At 34.9% G+C, this 17,380-nt stretch overlaps 1 protein-coding gene and 1 long non-coding RNA gene across 2 annotated transcripts in view; one reads left to right on the top strand and one right to left on the bottom strand.

Annotated features, from left to right (window-relative positions):
* Positions 1-17,380, top strand: part of LOC123667105 (T-complex protein 1 subunit eta) — a 33,922-nt gene that overhangs the window by 6,686 nt on the left and 9,856 nt on the right. The window contains exons 3-6 of the mRNA XM_045601088.1: positions 12,853-12,948; positions 15,041-15,106; positions 15,972-16,047; positions 16,624-16,735. Coding sequence (XP_045457044.1) covers positions 12,853-12,948; positions 15,041-15,106; positions 15,972-16,047; positions 16,624-16,735 — 350 coding nt within the window. The remainder of the gene's footprint in view (positions 1-12,852; positions 12,949-15,040; positions 15,107-15,971; positions 16,048-16,623; positions 16,736-17,380) is intronic.
* LOC123667106 lies at positions 9,717-10,639 on the bottom strand. Its single transcript, XR_006745390.1, has 3 exons — positions 10,275-10,639; positions 9,935-10,023; positions 9,717-9,811 (listed from the first exon to the last, which is right to left on the bottom strand). It is a non-coding gene; the product is annotated as an uncharacterized LOC123667106 (long non-coding RNA).

The following is a 17,380-nucleotide window of genomic DNA, read 5'->3' as shown; positions in this document are numbered from 1 at the left end:
GGCGCAACACTCAGGTTGTGAGCCCGAGGTGCAGCCGGTTTATCAGTTGGCGCAACACTCAGGTTAGAAACCTGAGGTGCAGCCGGTTGGTTGGTGGTAGGCGCTCCAGCAGGGTTGTTCGCCCCCGGTGCGGCCTTGGTGTTAGATTTTTTGAATTTATTTTTGTTTGCCATAATAGTGTTAGAAAAATTCATCCTGAGAGTGCTTCCACCCTCCTTCGAGCCCTCAAGTGGGGACGCTGTCAGCGCCAGAAGTCACCTCAGGATAAAGAGCCCCACCCCGCCAGGAAGCAGGCCGAGCTGGGCGAGATGATTTTCACCGTCCCACCCGTCGTCCACCCCCAACGGGACAGAGCTCCGATGAGTGTTGGCAGATATAAATATAAGGAATAGATAAGATTAGGTCATTGTTGGTGCGGTGTGCAGTGACTGTTCTTTCTGCTGTAGGTGTTGTAAGTTCGATTCCCGCCACGAATCTGGGTGTAACATATTATGTATTATTTTTATGTATTTTTCGAAAACAAAAAATATCAAATTATAACTTGACTCAAATTTCAATTTTGGCTTCAAAAGCACTTTCGGAATTGTAATTTTACAAATAAAATTTTTTAAAGTGATAATTATTTTTTAAAAGTAAAGCTATGTATACCAATTCGTAATGTAGATTCTGCAGAGAAGAATCGGCAACAAACTCCGCAGTTACTATTTTGAAAATAACATATAAAATTTGTTTTAATAATAGTAATCAACTCAAAATTAGTAATATATTGCATGAAATACAGCGGAGTTTAGTCCACACATCTTTAATAAAGTTTTAACTGAGGTAGGGCACAGCAGGAGTTTCCTGCTCAAAATATGGAGCAGAGCTTGGTGAGTAAGGTGACCAGAGCTCCTGGGGGGGATTGGGGATTGGGTCGGCAACGTGCTTTCGATGCTTCTGGTATTGTAGGTGTCTATAAGCTACGGTAATCTCTTACCACCAGATGAGCCGTACGCTTGTTTGCCGCCTAGTGATATAAAAAAAAAGAAAAAAGTAATCCTGCACTAAATAATATGCTTTATCTATTAATTTCTCTTTAATAAACACTTTTAATTTATATTGAGCCCATTGCAAAAAGGTTATTTGTCGATAGAATCTACTATTATCAATCTTCTTCTTCTTCTTTTACAAATGGACTCCCATAGGAATTGTCAAAGATAGAGTGCTTTCCCTCAATGACTTCTGAAGAGGACTGTGCTCTTTGGTCGAGTGACAATTACAAGTGTTTTTTGTTGTTGCATAAAGTTTTGCTTTTTTTTTCTAGTTTTTGTGTATAGTTTTTTTGAGTGTATAGTCTTATTTCGACGGTGAAGTGCGAATATCTTCTATCCAACAAAAACAAAATTTTACAGGAGGCGAAAAAAATGATTCATTATTTTAATATAGTTTATCAATAAATGTTAAATATTGGTATTGGTATAAAATTATATGACAATTTCAATGAAGTTAGTCACATTAGCCTATGATAGGTTATTTTTGAAATAATGTCAGTTAGAAGTTATTGGTATCAATATTATAAATACAACAGTTAGTGATTCGTACTTCGAAGATATTTATAAATAAAAGACATACAATAAGTAACGAAAAAAATGTTTATTAATGTCATCATCTAGTTATTCTTTTCTTTATTAATAATTAGTAATCACAATAAAAGTAACTGTTTTTTTAAGATCAACATAATATGCTAAACTAATCAATAATTTTTTTAAAATCTAACAGATAGACTCAATATAAAAACAATTTTAATTATTTAATTCAGCAGTACCTGGCTGCAGTTATTTCGTACTCCTATGTTATACCGGGTGATTTTGAAAGCGTTTTGGAAACGAAAATTTTGAATTATTTATCAATAACAGAACCTATATATAACGTTAATTTAATAATATATGTATTTGTTTTTTCATCAAAGTCGATATTCATATCGTTTACAGATAAAAAGTGAGAACCAGTAGTAGCGCTACACGGTAGGTACATTCTAAAAATAGAAATACTATACGTTTTAATAGCGAGTCACAAAATCGTATTAGCCAATAAAAACAAAGCTACCGAGTTGCGCAGGAGTAGGGATGTCGAAAGTGAAAAAAAATATCGATATTTCGATACATCGATATTTAAAAAAATATCAATATTGGCATTGATATATCGCGGAAAAATTATCGATATATCGATATATCGGTGTGATAGGAAAAAAAAATATGTGGCCTAATCTACTTCAATCATCTTACATTACTAGATAAATACTAATCAATAGACATCATTTTTAATTTTTTTAAATCAAGGACAACAATAAAAAATATTAATTATTTATTAATCAAACCAATATTTATCTGATACAGACATAAGAAAAACTCTTTGATTTACACGCTCGGCTGTAAGCCGACTTCTGTTATTGGGTACTGCGAGATTTACAGCAGATGCCACTCTCTCTGAGGAAACCGAGGACGCAGGCGATATCAAATACTTTAGAGCTATGTCGGAAAGGACTGGAGTAAAATGACGACAATCAAACCAGAATTTTGTAGGATTCTCTTTTATGGGTATTATAGGCTGATCTAGATATTGCTTTAGTTCGCTAGGCATACCATCACTGGTTGAAAGTAAACTGGAGGTTACTGCAGCTATATCTATCATAATTTTTTCATGTCCGGACCACAACGACGGCGCAGAATTTTCTGAATTTGGAATTCTGGTAGTGGTTGTGGGTCTGAGTTCAGGCGAAAGTTGTCCTCTACGTCTATGTTCTAAACGTATTTTGACAATACGGTTATTGCAGTGGAAACAGCTAGTGCTGAATTAAAATGAATACGCTTAAAGCGAGGGTCTAAAATTGTTGCTATAGCAAGATGTAAATGTCGCTCTAGTGGTTCTAGTTTGGCAATAACTAAGTTTAGCAAACTCTTCTGAACAGCAACACCAAATTCGGTGAAAGGTTTTACTTCTTCAAGTCCTTTCTGAAGTAAGTTTGCAATGGGAATCGCCAAACTAGAAGTCACGTACTGATCGCCGCTAATTTCTTCAGTAGCTTGCTTAAATGGGGTAAGCTATATTATCAGATCTCGTATGACACTTAACTCTGAAGAAGTTATCATATCAGGTGCATTCCGCCTAGTTGCTAAAATCTTAGCCACAATAGCTGATAATGTATTGAATCTTTCCAGCATATCAAGACAAGAATTCCACCTTGTGCTTACTGATTGTATAAGTGTTAACACTTCTCCCTCTTTCTTTTGTCCCTCTTGTTCTGCTCGCAAATCGTCCATTGCGTTCACAGATTGTTTAAAATATGTAACAATGGCTTTGACACGATTGGCAATTTGAAGAACTGGTGCATTATCTCTTGTTGCGCCATCCACTATTAAATTCAGCAAATGCGCCATGCAAGGAATTCTTTTTCCATCTTCCAAAAATTTCTTCACTGCAGCAACCATGTTAGCACCACCATCAGTGGTAATTGATAAGATGCAATCCTTTTCTATTGTAAACTCGTCGGTAATATTTTCAAAGCATTCTTTTATATAATCAGCTGTGTGCGCCTGCAGGAAAGAAGACCAATATTAGTCCACTTTATTAAATTTATTATAATTATTTATTTTATTTTTTATAATTTGATGCATTTATTTTATACTTTACTTACCTGATACATTCTTCGTGCTGTCAATGTCACCATCTCATGCTCAGGAGTGCAGTTATTAGCTGTGTTAAGAAAATGTGCTGTCACTACGAGGAAACTTCGTGTCGAGTTAGTAAGAGTTAATATATCACTTGTTAAAGCAATATTATTTATCTCACTTAATTTTTGTTTTAAAATGGCTTTGGTAGTGGCGTATCGTTGTTCCATGAGACCAGTTATCTGGAATGAGAAATGAATAATAAAATAACATTTAAAAATAAAAAGGATAGATAATAATTTAATATTATAGTTCGCTTACAGTAGTTCGTGATGGAATTTTATAGCGTGGACAAATGACGCTCATAAATCTTTTCAATCCTGATTTTTCTACACAAGATAGAGGCATGTTGTCTTTGCAAATCATGTAGATCAAAGCTTGATTTATTTGGCTAGTTTTATGACCCCCTGCTAAATTGAGAAAAATAATAAAATTAGTACATCCTCATAGAACTAAAATGTAAACAATACAGTAATCTGATATCAAAAAAAAAATACCTTCATAGCTTGAACTTCTTTCAAACATATCTATGAGTGTAGTCTGTTTCCACAAGTCTTTACTCTGACCATCTTTGGAGGATTCAATCTGAAAAAAATTATTGAATATTTTGTATATATTTCATTACACTTGTCGTCATAAATAGTATTAAGGTTAAGTGAAAACACCAAAATTTAAATTTATCGATATCGATACTTTTAGTAATTACACATCATTAGTTGACTGGTTATTGGTTATGAACAATTGATATTTAGATTCTAAAGCTACGTTTGATCTTGCACAAATAAAATACTTACACCAGTATCATCGTAAATCGCAATTTCAGACAATTCCATGAAGTTATTTTCTATCTCAGCAGGTTTATTAGTATTGGTAATAGTTGAATTAGTAGACGAAACAGGTGAACTAGTTCTTGTTCTTGGTGTAATATTCACTTCACTTGACCTTGAGTTTTTATTTTTAAGTTGCAAAAACGCATGGTGATGCTTATTTTTAAGATGTGTAGATAAATTCGTCGTATTGCCACTGCTTTTATATATTTTCCCACACACATTACATGAAACGTTTTGTCTGTCTATTTTTTTGAAAAAGTTCCATACAACACTAGACAAAGACATGACTGGAATGTTCGAATTATTTTGTTCACATACGTGAATTAATTATTGATTTAATTAGTTAGATTGTTTGAGAACTATAATCAACTCAAATGCAGGCAGAGGCAGAAATATGCTCGCGTTGAGGTTATAATACGGATAACAAACGGTTAGTTGAAGCACAGACACTGACACTGACACTGAAATGACATTGACAGACAGAGTTGCCAACTTAAAAGCCAACTTAAGTACCAAATTAAAACGCAGTAAATCGAGTCGACCAAAGACAAAAAAAAAATGTAATTTGTTAAAAAATGTTAGTATAAAAAAAGTATTCTTTTTTAGGATTTTTTAATTATAAGAAATATCGATTTTTATACCTTTTCGATACTTGTAATTTTATATCGATACCTCGATACATCGAAAAATTAAATATCGCTCAAAAATATCGATACATTGAAAAAATAATATCGATATATCGATGTATCGATATTTTTTCGACAAGCCTAGTCAGTAATACCATAACGGTTCATGCGTACACAAGGTCAAGGACGTTTAAATTATTATTCGCCGGAGTTTGAAGATGTTCTTGAGTACTTCGAGCGCGATCCCTGGCGGAGGACAAGGATGGCAGCAAGAGAATTCGATGTTAGCCAAAACTTCGTATGGAAGATATTACGTACACAAGGATTACACCCGTATCATTTTCGTAAGGCTCACGTAATAAACAACGCACCGGAAAGAATCGCCTTTTGCCAGTAACCACTGGCAAAAGGCGATTCTTTCCGGTTAAATAATACAAACGACACTGTTAAATAATACAAACGACAACATACTCTGGACGGACGAGTCACTGTTTACTCGAGTGGGACTATACAATGTGCACAATGAGCATTACTGGGCTCTAATTAACTCCCACTTGATACGAGAAAACCATCACCAGGTTTGTTTCAGTGTGAACGTGTAGGCCGGTATTATTAACGACCAACTAATAGGGCCTATTTTTATTGAAGGTCATCAAACCGGCAATTCGTACTTAGAGATGTTAAGGAGAGTAATATCTGAGTTAGTAGACGATGTACCTGGACAGTGAGTTTAGTGATAGGTGGATAGGTCGAGGAGGGCCTGTGTCTTGGCCACCTGGAAGTCCTGACTTAACGCCCCTGGATTTTTCTTGTGATCGGAAATAAAAAGTTATACACGTCAGTCAATATGAAAGCTGTGATGATTTACGCATTGCGATAGTGGACGCTTTTGATAAAGTGAAAAGTGATCAAGACACATTAAGAAAATTAAAAGAAAATTGTATTAAACGCGTACGTTTGTGTATTGAACGCAGCGGACTCCATTTTGAGCAGTTGCTTCGATACAGAGAAGTGTAAATAGTGTAAATAAACTGTTAATAGGTATGTAAGTTAATTATTCTGTAGAAAACTCTAATTTTTTAAATACGCCTGAAGTTTATACCTACAGTCCGTTTATAAATTGATTTGTTGTGAAAAGAACAATCGTGGTTAATAATCGAAAAGAAGTAAATAAAATAGGTATTTCTGACGGTCCTAAGCCCGTGTAAAGTATGAAGGACAAACGAGTCTATCTACGTAAGTACTCGCTAGCTCGCGCCTATAGGTATACTTTTATCAACCGAAACGCGCACGGACGTGTTTCATTCATATAAAATAATGAGTGAATGATCAGTGCCTTACTACTTTCCAAGTCGATCGAATAAAAATGAATATTAAAATTGAAACTTTTTTTTAGTCAACATTACAATTGATTTATCCATTTTTATATGTACTATAGATGATTCCAAAGTAAAATATTTCGTTTCCAAAACGGTTATAAAATCACCGTGTATAGTAATACCAGGTAAAAAATTTAGAAAAAAAAAAGACTCAAAAATTGTAAATTTTTTAAATTAGCTACCTAAAAAAATACCCTTATCAAATGTAGCAACACAATATTAATCATTTAGAAATAAAAGTATAAAGAATAAACAACTATTACCTACTCGTTCTCAAAAATCAAAAACAGTCTACCAGCTGTACACAGTCTATCAAATAAACTATGCAATTATAGGAACACAAGATTAAACATTTAGAAATTAAGAAAAGATGGACAAAAAAAAAAGGAACTACGAATTGGGTATTAAGCAATCATTTACTGTAAATTACTCAGAATATTCATGTATTTTTTGGTATATTATCGTAAAATAAGTGACAATCTTTAGGTATGACTAATTTAAGTTGTTGTAAATGTTCGTATTTAGTAGATGTTATTGGTAATCGATCGGAATGAAGCTGTTGGTTTGGTTCCTCATATTGAACTTTTGGCCTCTGAGTCAAGTCAATCCAGTCATTATTAAAGTCTAATTTAACTTGTATGGGAGAATCTGGTGCGTATTTAATTGCTCGAATGTCAACTACTTGCGGGTCACCCGCTTTACGCCCAGGCCTGATGCTCTTGTAAACCCAATGCTTGGGATCAGCATAGTTTTTGACAAAGTCGTAATCAATTTCCAACACCTCGTATGGATTTCTTTTACATGCCTCTTTTGTGATAGTACAATATTCACTCGGTAAATGTATTTCTCTGTTTTTGAGTTTTCTTTCAACAGCGCTATGCACGGAGTCACACTCCATCTGTCACTGGCCGGGCCCTAAAAACTTTTGGATTATAGTAATTCCATGCAATTTGCTTAATCTCAGTAAAGCATTTGCCAATGTCACATTTCTGTTTTGGTATGTGCAACCATCTGAAAATATTATTATGGGCAGTTTCAGCAGCAAGCAATGTCGCTCTATGTAGTCAATCAAAAATGACGCAAATGTATTGGAGGTCATATCAGCTGCTGTTTCATTGAACCAATAGCAAGTGCAATGGTGAGTAGTGACATTATAGACTGTGAAATTATGACACGTTAGTTTTGTTTTAAAGTAGAGTGAGCTTGCTGTCAGATACGGGCATACCTTCACAGCTTCTAAATCCATTGTAAGAAGAACACATTCCTTATTTGCGGCTTTCTGTTTATCAATGGATTTTTCTTCTCGTGCCCGGTTTTTCTTTATAACGTGTACTTGATAGTCTGCTTCGTCCATATTTCCTGCTATGTAAGACGAACACACGTCACACATGTCTTTTTTTAATGTCATTAAAGAAAGGTTTTTATCGTGGAATTGTTTTTCAAAAGTACATCTGCTTACTGAAGGCATGTTCTCAGAAGCACAATATTCCTGATAGACTTTGAACAGACAGGTGAGGTTTCTGTAAATTGGTTCAAGAAATAACTTATTTGTATCTTTACGTGCATAATGTGAGGGCAATTTCGGAAGTTTATTGAAAAAATCATCTAAGCTCCGCATCTTTGCTTTCACCTCTTTACTCAGCGTTAAAGTTCGAGAAGAATTTAATAATTCCTGGTGAGCGCTCATCCCAAATTCTGCTTTCTTAACCCAACTCTGGACAGTAAATGCTCCTAGAGACAAGGTATTTAAGAACACATCCCTACAAACTTGGACCTTTTCATCTCCGGTTACAGTGAGTGGTAAAAAATATTGTAATGTCCCTGTTCGTCTTGATTCATTCTTTACGGTTTTACGATTCGTAGTAGATCGAGTCACTAAGTTGGTGACAAAGATTTTTCGCTGATCCCAGTTTAACTTTTTCCAGAAATTACTATGAATTTAACTAACTACTACTAACTAACTAAAGTACTAAGGGGGCACTAAAGAATTTAGCCACCCCCTCTCTTCCCGTGGGTGTCGTAAGAGGCGACTAAGGGATAACAAGGTTCCACAACCACCTTGGAACTTAAGAAGCCGACCGATGGCGGGATGACCATCCAACTGCTGGCTTTGAAATACACAGGCCGAAGACGGGCAGCAGCGTCGTCGGTGCGACAAAGCCAGCCCTGCGGTCACCAACCCGCCTGCCCAGCGTGGTGACTATGGGCAACACACATGAGTTCACGCATTTTTGGCGCGAACTTGTGGAGGCCTATGTCCAGCAGTGGACTGTATAGGCTGTAATGACTATGAATTTGTTTTCGAGTGTCTTCAGTGAATTGAAAGCAACCCCTTAGTTTACTTTTCCTACAAAAATCGGAATTACACGCTGCCCCTAGTTCTCTTGCAGATCTGATATCATCATGTTTTACTGATTCTCCACGAGGTCTTCGGTATCCTAAATACTCTTCTCCTTTCATCCTCTTTTCCTTCGCTTTATTTTTAGCCCATTCACTAGGTTTAGCGTTTTTGCGTCGTTTTCTGCCTTCATCAAGATCTCCGTAGAATATTTCTTGGCTATCTTTATCAGTAAAAGAATCATCACTTGGGGGTACGTATTTAGAAACAGATTCTCTAACTGACCACTCATTTTCAAAGGAACTATGTGAAACTACAAGAGAGATAGACTCTGTCATTGATTTGCAACGGCGATTATAACCTAATAATGGAATATCCTTTGTTAAATCAGACATTGAGAGTGATTTAGGACGATCAACCTTGGATAAAAAAATGTTTGAGTCATTAGTAAATGTTGTTGCTTTAAAATCTGCAAAATATTGTTGATTTTCATAGGCATCTTTTAGGTCTGCACTGAACAGTATCAGAGTATGAAAAAAGTTGTTATGAAAGTAAGTAAGATCTGTAGAATTAATGCATGAGTCGGACTTGTGCATTTGTAATTTATGATAGAATTCATTGTCTTGTGTCAAGTCAGAAAGTGACAGAGACTTTACTTTAGACAACTTGGCACTCAAATTAAAAGTCTCGGAATGCGCAATTCTACAGTCAGAGGGAAGATATTTTTGTTTATCTTTTAAATCTACAATTCCGTGACGATTGCTTTGTAAATCAGGAGATTCATTATCTACTGCGACAACAAATGATTTTATCGACTCATTTTTTTTATGTTTCGCAATCAATGAGCTTTGAAATTCATCATCCTCTTCTTCAAGGTGACGATTTTCATTTTCCCTATTTTCCTTTTCGTCATCACTGTCGGGAGCTTTACCTTAAAATTAAAAATAAATTAAACAAGCATTCCAGATAGGTATGTACCTATTACTTACTGTAAACTTGCGCATAATATCAATTAAATATTATTATGTGTACCTAAAGAAATTTAACTACTCACGTTTTGTACCAGTAACATCTACATTCAGCATGTTGAACATCTGATCTGCTCTTAATCTTTGAATACGTTTTGCCCATCCTGACATTATTCTGAAATACAATAAAAGATGTACTACTTGTAATGTATCAATAACTTCTATTTTATAAAAGTATAGGTAAAAATTTAAATTAAAAACAGAAATACCTCCTATCTCAATCTCAATAATTAAGATAGGAGAAAATAGTTGCATTAAAAAACAAAAATTGATGGAAAAATCTTCTATCTTCACTTTAGTTGGATATCAAAGTTATACCAAATATGGTTATACCAAAGTTAATCAAAATTATATAAGTTTTCTTACCAGTTTTGCTAAGAATCTAGCTTATCCAAACAGCTGCAGCTGAATATTACTTTAAAATGTTAATTAACCAAACACAAAATTTATTTTTAAATCGTAAAGGTCACAAAATTGTCGTATGTCAAACTACTTGCCGGTAACTGAGCTACAGAACGACTGAACGACGCGACGCAACGCGCAGTGCGCACCAAACGAAACACATGTCCTGTCTCTTTCACGCGTAGGCCGCCTCATTCACTCCAGTCTTATTCAAAATAGTGCTTTCATCAAGTTAGAAAATGTTTCAATAAAGTTAGGAGGTATTCGCACAAAAAACTATACATAATTAACTTAGGAGATATTTCTAAGAGTAAGTTAGAATTAGTTAGCAGCAATTATTTGCGTCTTTTTCGTGATAATTTAGGAGGTATTACAATAATCATTTTAACACGTTATTTTTAATCCAATTACTTAGGAGTTTTGCCAGTACATGCAAAATTGAACTTTAAATCCAGTGGCATACAAAACTCATTTTCACTTAAAATGTTAGATAGAAGATATTCGCACTTCACCGTCGATTTGTTTGTTTTTGTCATGTATATTGTAAGCGTAAGTACATTTAAGGAAATTATGATGGATTCCGAACCCCCTGACTCTGGTGGAGATTCCTCTAATTTTTCCCAAACATCGAAATAGACGAAATTAATAATAGAAAGAGAAATAATAGTGTTTTTTTTCTTTGTGGAGAAAATCCATCATGAATACCCCAGATGGGTATGTCAGACTCCTACTGACTAAAAAACCACCACGCGTGAGCAGTCGTCCGCCTGGGTGGGGCGAGATGGGGTGGCGCGAGATGGGGTGGCGCTAGCATTCGCCACCTCGCCCAAATAATATTCCTATTCAACCTAATTCAACCCAATCTAAAAGACCCACTAATAATCTTCATCCAACACCATCCATTATCAATGAATTAATTGAAATCAATTGAATTATGTTACGCTGGAATTTCAAAATGGAAAAGAGCCTATACTCGGCCGAAGATAGTGCCCCTTTTGTTGTACATGTTGCCTAATCGGAAACAAATCTCAGTAGTGAAGCCATCCTGCGTCCTATTCAATTCGGACAGTTCTTACACAAAAATAAAATAACGAATATTGTGATCGATGGTAAAAATGATAAAGCGAATTTGGCGTAATCGCTTATCGATTATATTTAAACGTTCACAGCAGGCCAATTCCTTTTCAGATCTAACAGTTCTTTCTAGCTATGGTTACATTGCCTCTATTCCCAGTTACAGCGTATCTCGCATGGGCATCATCCGTGAGGTACCAGTCGAATGGTCCATGGCAGAATTAGTAACTAATTTACAAGTGCCCTCTGGTTATGGTGGAGTTGTCAAGGCCCGGAGACTGAGTCGGAAATCCATTAATGAACAAAATTATCCTGTTTCAGACACAGTCTGTAGTCTTCACATTTACTGGACAGAAACTCCCTCCCCATGTCTATTGTTATTTTACCTCTCTGCCTGTAGAAACCTATGTGTTATCAACTATCCAATGTAACAAATGTTGTAGATTTGTTACATTGAATAAAAACAAACACATAACAAATGTTAGTGTGTTTGAAAAAGCTTCACAATTTAAAATTGTTAGTTAAAATACTAAATGTAAAGGTATTTACATGCGATGGAATAGATGTAAAATCGATAGGTCGGGGAATAGATGGAGGGGATCCGGGAGATAGTCGAATAATGACCAGTTTTTTGGGCAAGAGATGAAAATGTTATCCAATGTGCCTTCATCCAAACCACACTCACAGATAGAACTGGCTCAGAATCTAATATTTGCTAAAAATACAGGAGAACAACAATGTCCAAGTCACATGCGGAAAATTGTTGAGCAGACGGTTTTGATTGCTTTCCTGTGATTAAAAAATCATGGTTTAGCGGGAATTCCAACCTGGATTAAGGCATAATGCTCGCCTCTATCCCTACTAGCATATTTAGCTTAGCATAAGCATCTATACTAGGGTTGCCAGATTCAAGGATGAAATTTCCGGGACAGTTCGAGGATCACGAGTTCGGTCGCCAAAATTGATAATATTTTTGCAAATCGCTAGAAAACTAGTAGTATTCGAAATCCGGGACAAACAACTATAATTCCTGGACACGGGACAAGTCACGTAATTCCGGGGCAATTCCAGATTTCCCGGCCATCTGTCAACCCTAATCTGAACTATAAGCATCTGCACTCTCATTACCCTATAATCAATGATTCCGCTGTTACCAATAACACAAGTATTAAGTTGCCAACCCTAAGAACAGACAACTGCGTGACTGTTAAAGGTATTCATATATCTATTTATTATAGATGTCCTCAAAACCTGCATCCATGTTTTAGAAGATACATTTAAGTCAAAATCTTACAGTTGAAAGGCTAAGCATACTCTGGCATTTGGCACCAATAATGTTTCATTAATATGATTATATTCGTTCCAATTTCTGACGATGTGATTATAATCGAATGGTATTATGAAAGCATTCGTACTATATAGAATAAGTCGTGTATTTAATATATTTATTTACATTTGCCCCGGTTAGGTGCGTACCACGCTCGGTCCGCGGGGTATGGACAAGTTGATTGTGGATCACAATGGGAAGGCAGTTATATCAAACGATGGTGCTACTATTATGAAGGTATGGTTTTTGTTTTAATTTTAGACCTGTTGTTGTTTTATATGGATGCGAGTATTTTTTATTTTTTTATTTTTTACTTTATTTTGGAAACAAACGGTATTACATAAATATACAGGAAAACACAACACAATAGTATCACTTAACCAAAAATAGTTTCCGATATTAAAAAAGAACATATGACAAAGTTCAGAAGAGATGCTTCACAACAATAGTTCAATATCAAAAAACTTAATAATAATACTAAAAACATTACTATAAATTGATTAACAATCATTGAGAGAAAAAAAAGTAATCAATAAAGAAATTCAAAAATCATTACGGGCATTATGGAACAAATAAATTAAAAAAAAAAACAGTTTAAAAAAATCACAAATCAAATAATTAAGTATCAAGCTACAATTAAAATCATAATTAAATTAAAATCAAAAAATAAAATCAAATTAAGAAGAACATCACGAATATCATAACATCTGTCAAAGATACATTAAATCAAAGCATTCATCACATGCAATTTAAATTGATTGAGAGAGAGATGAAAAATGTCAATATTTATAAACAAATTATTGTACTGGGCACAACTTCTGTTAATAAACGCGTTTTTATAAAATTTTATTCTTGTAGCTGGGATGTCAAATGTAATTTTATGTCTAGAATTTAAACGTGGACACTTAAAATATAATTTTGAAACCAAATATGACGAGTCAATTACTTGGTTCACAATATTATACAACAGAACTTGATCCCGCTGAACACGCCGGTCAACGGCCGACATAGGTTGTATCAGAACGTTCAAATTTTCCGAAGAGATTGCTGTTATAGTCTTTAGGTACCTGTTGTGTATACGGTCGATTTTATAAATATGACACCCGTACTGAGGACTCCAAACAGTAGAAGCATACTCTAGAATAGGTCTAACAAATGCATTATACAAAAGTGTGTGGGTGGAAGCATGCTTGAACTCCTTGGATATCCTGAGCACAAATCCCACATACGATAGGCTTTGCTAGCTACATAATCGACGTGCTCATCAAAGAGTAATTTGGAGTCAATAATAACTCCAAGATCTCTTACCACATCAACCCTCGATATCACTTCGCCATTCAGTTTATAGCAATAATTTATACAAAAACGCTTCCTACTAAAAGTTATTACATTGCATTTTTTCAAATTTATAAACAAAGAGTTCACTGAACAATAATTACTAAACCGAACTAGGTCATTCTGAAGGTCTATACAGTCATTGTTGTCTTTAATAATTTTGAAAATTTTACTGTCATCCGCGTATAATAAGAAATTGGAGCACTTAAAAGCTGAAGTAATGTCATTTATATATATGTTGAATAATAAAGGCCCGAGATGGGATCCTTGAGGTACCCCGGATGGCACTGGAATAAAAGATGAAGTAAATCCTTTTATAGTAACTGCTTGACTACGATTAGCAAGGTACGACTCAATCCAACGCAGAAGGTCACCGTGCACACCGATGTATTTCAATTTATCAAGAAGAATCGAATGAGATATTTTATCGAAAGCCTTAGAAAAATCTGTGTAGTATGCATTAAATTATGTCATCCCATTCTAATCCATATATATTATTCATTGATACTGTTTAACTGAAGTTGGGTACAGTAGGATATATCCTTCTAGAAATCTGGAGCAGCTGGACTGGGGAAGTACCTCGATCTTACAGATCACAGCCAAATAATACGGCATTCAAACTATGTTATGTTCCATTTATTGCTAGTAAACGAAAAAAACCGACTTCAATTACATCGACAAGTAATACAACGTAAGTTGACGAAAAAAATTAACAAAGGCACTAGTCGTCACTACGATTTTCGAGGGTTTCCAGGGATCCTATCATCAGATCATGGTTTCCTTATCATGGTACCACCCTTGGAATATCTCCTTTCCAACAAAAAAAAAAAATGATCAAAATCGGTTACATAAACAACGAAGTTATCCCCGAACATACATAAAAAGATCGTCCTTCTTTTATGAAATCGGTTAACAAATACTAAAATATAAACTAGCAAGTAATATCTATTATAATATACACAAGAAATCCTAACATTTTTATTTGTTTTTGTAGCTTTTGGACATTGTTCACCCAGCTGCTAAAACATTGGTCGACATCGCTAAGTCACAGGATGCTGAGGTAACTAATACAATTATATTGTACGTGTACTTTTAGCCAGTGCTCTTTGCCAACGTGGCAGGAAAAACTAGTTCCACTGTACTTGTTAAAAAAATTGTGGACTACATTTTTGGATGTCATATATTAACAACTAGTCGACCCGTGCCCACTTCGTTGGGTGTTAATTATTTTTGGGATGCAAATATTATAGTAAAGTTTTCATCTCGCTCGTATTTCTCCGACTTGATTTACATATACTATTATTTTTCACGAGAATTTTTTGTTCAATCACAATAAAATATAGCCTATATCACTCCTAAATAGTGTAGCTTTATGTTAGTGAAAGAATTTTCATGATCGGATCAGTATTTGCGAAGATTACCCCCTACATACAAACAAAGTTATATATTAGTATTAAAGAAGGTACACTACTACCCGACAATTAAGGTTGCAACGGTTAAATTAAAGGCACCGTGTCGTAGATGTAAGTTGCAGTCAATTGAGTCGGTCACCAACCCGCCTGCCCAGCGTGGTGACTATGGGCAAAACACATGAGTTCACGTTATTTTTGGCGTAAACTTGTGGAGGCCTATGTCCAGCAGTGGACTGTATAGGCTGTAATAATGAGTCGATTGATTTGGAGTGTGATGAACTCAAAACGATTTTAAAAATTTTTTCAAGACCTTGAACTAATATTGTAATGGAAAAAATGGAATAGACAAAATCATGCAAAGCTTAACGTGGAAGATTATTAAAATAAAAATGATTAAAAACAACGGATCCAATTACCGAATACTTTTGTGGACATAACCTACTATGATATATAATCTACTAAAAATAATACAATGTAAAATATAAACGTATTAACACTGTTTTTATTTCTCAGGTCGGAGATGGCACCACGTCCGTGGTAATCCTTGCTGGTGAACTTTTGAAGAGGTTAAAGCCATTTGTTGAGGAAGGCAAGTAATGTTTATTTTTTAAAACTGTATATTTCGGGTATATGTTTATGATAGTGTTATTCTGTTGTCATACATGTGGGATAATGGAGCAAAGACATCATTTTTTTTTTAATTTTTAATGATTTGAGCCACTGGGAGGCTCACTGATTTGGCGGATAATTTACCCACTATGATCAACAATGGCCATCTAATATCTATGATAACGACTGGAACTGATGGATGGAATCTATGTTCCGAATAGGTGGTAGCTTCACTTTTAAAAATAATAATCACATTGAAATTTTAATTTGTAAAATCACAATTCGAAAGTGCTTTTGAAACCTATTTGAATAAAGTTGTATATTATTTTGATGCCTATACATTCACTCCAGTCCAGCGAGGAGCCCCACAAGAACATAATACATATACTGACTGTCGCCTTTATGAACAGAAAGTAAAAATTTACCAATGATTAAAACAATGGATACAATCACTGAACACAACCGTGTTGGCTATGATAGTAGACATGAGGCCATATTATCTATAAATGTAAACCCACGACCACATGACACGTCCTAACATGATGATATATTTCAGGAGTGCACCCCAGGATCATTGTCCGGGCTGTCAGGACAGCGGGCAAGTTGGCGGTCGATAGGGTTAAGGAGCTCGCCGTTAAGATTGAGAGCAAATCTCCGGAAGAGCAAAGGTGATGGTTTATTCTGTTATATTATTTCTCCTTTCTGGGTTATGGTATTCGCATGTACAATAAAATCCCACAAACAATTTTGGAATTGTCTCAACATAAAAAAGTAAAAATTAATAGATAAAGCTTATTACTCGGTGCAGGATTACATAGTTGATAAAGATGTGTGGACTTAGTGACGCTGTATCTCATGCAACATGTTACTAATTTTGTACTAAAACACAGTTTATATATTATTTTTCAAAAGAGTTACTGCGGAGTTTCTTGCCGGATTCCGAATCGGTGGTACCTTCACTTCTACAAAAATAATAATTTATTTTTAAAGTTTTAATTTGTAAATGACGATTCAAAAGTGCTCTTAGGGCCTATTTGAATAAAGCTGTTTTTGATTTTGAATGTTTTTTGACTGTAACGTGTAATATAGAGTCTAAAAATATAGGTTATAAGGCCGGATCAATTCCCCTAAGTTTTTCTAATACTTTGTAGGTGAGTCTTCTTCATCTCGCATGACATTGGCAAAGTTATTTATGTCTAACTGACACATTCAAAAGTCACAAACAATTGGTTTGATTTGAATACTTTGTGGAAGGTTCATATCAAACAAAAATAAGGCAGCAAAGAGTTGTACACATGACTTTAGACAACGCA

This window comes from Melitaea cinxia, chromosome 27, assembly GCF_905220565.1.
Source record: "Melitaea cinxia chromosome 27, ilMelCinx1.1, whole genome shotgun sequence".
Taxonomy (NCBI): Eukaryota; Metazoa; Arthropoda; class Insecta; order Lepidoptera; family Nymphalidae; genus Melitaea; species Melitaea cinxia.
This window is presented reverse-complemented; position numbering and strand designations above follow the sequence as displayed.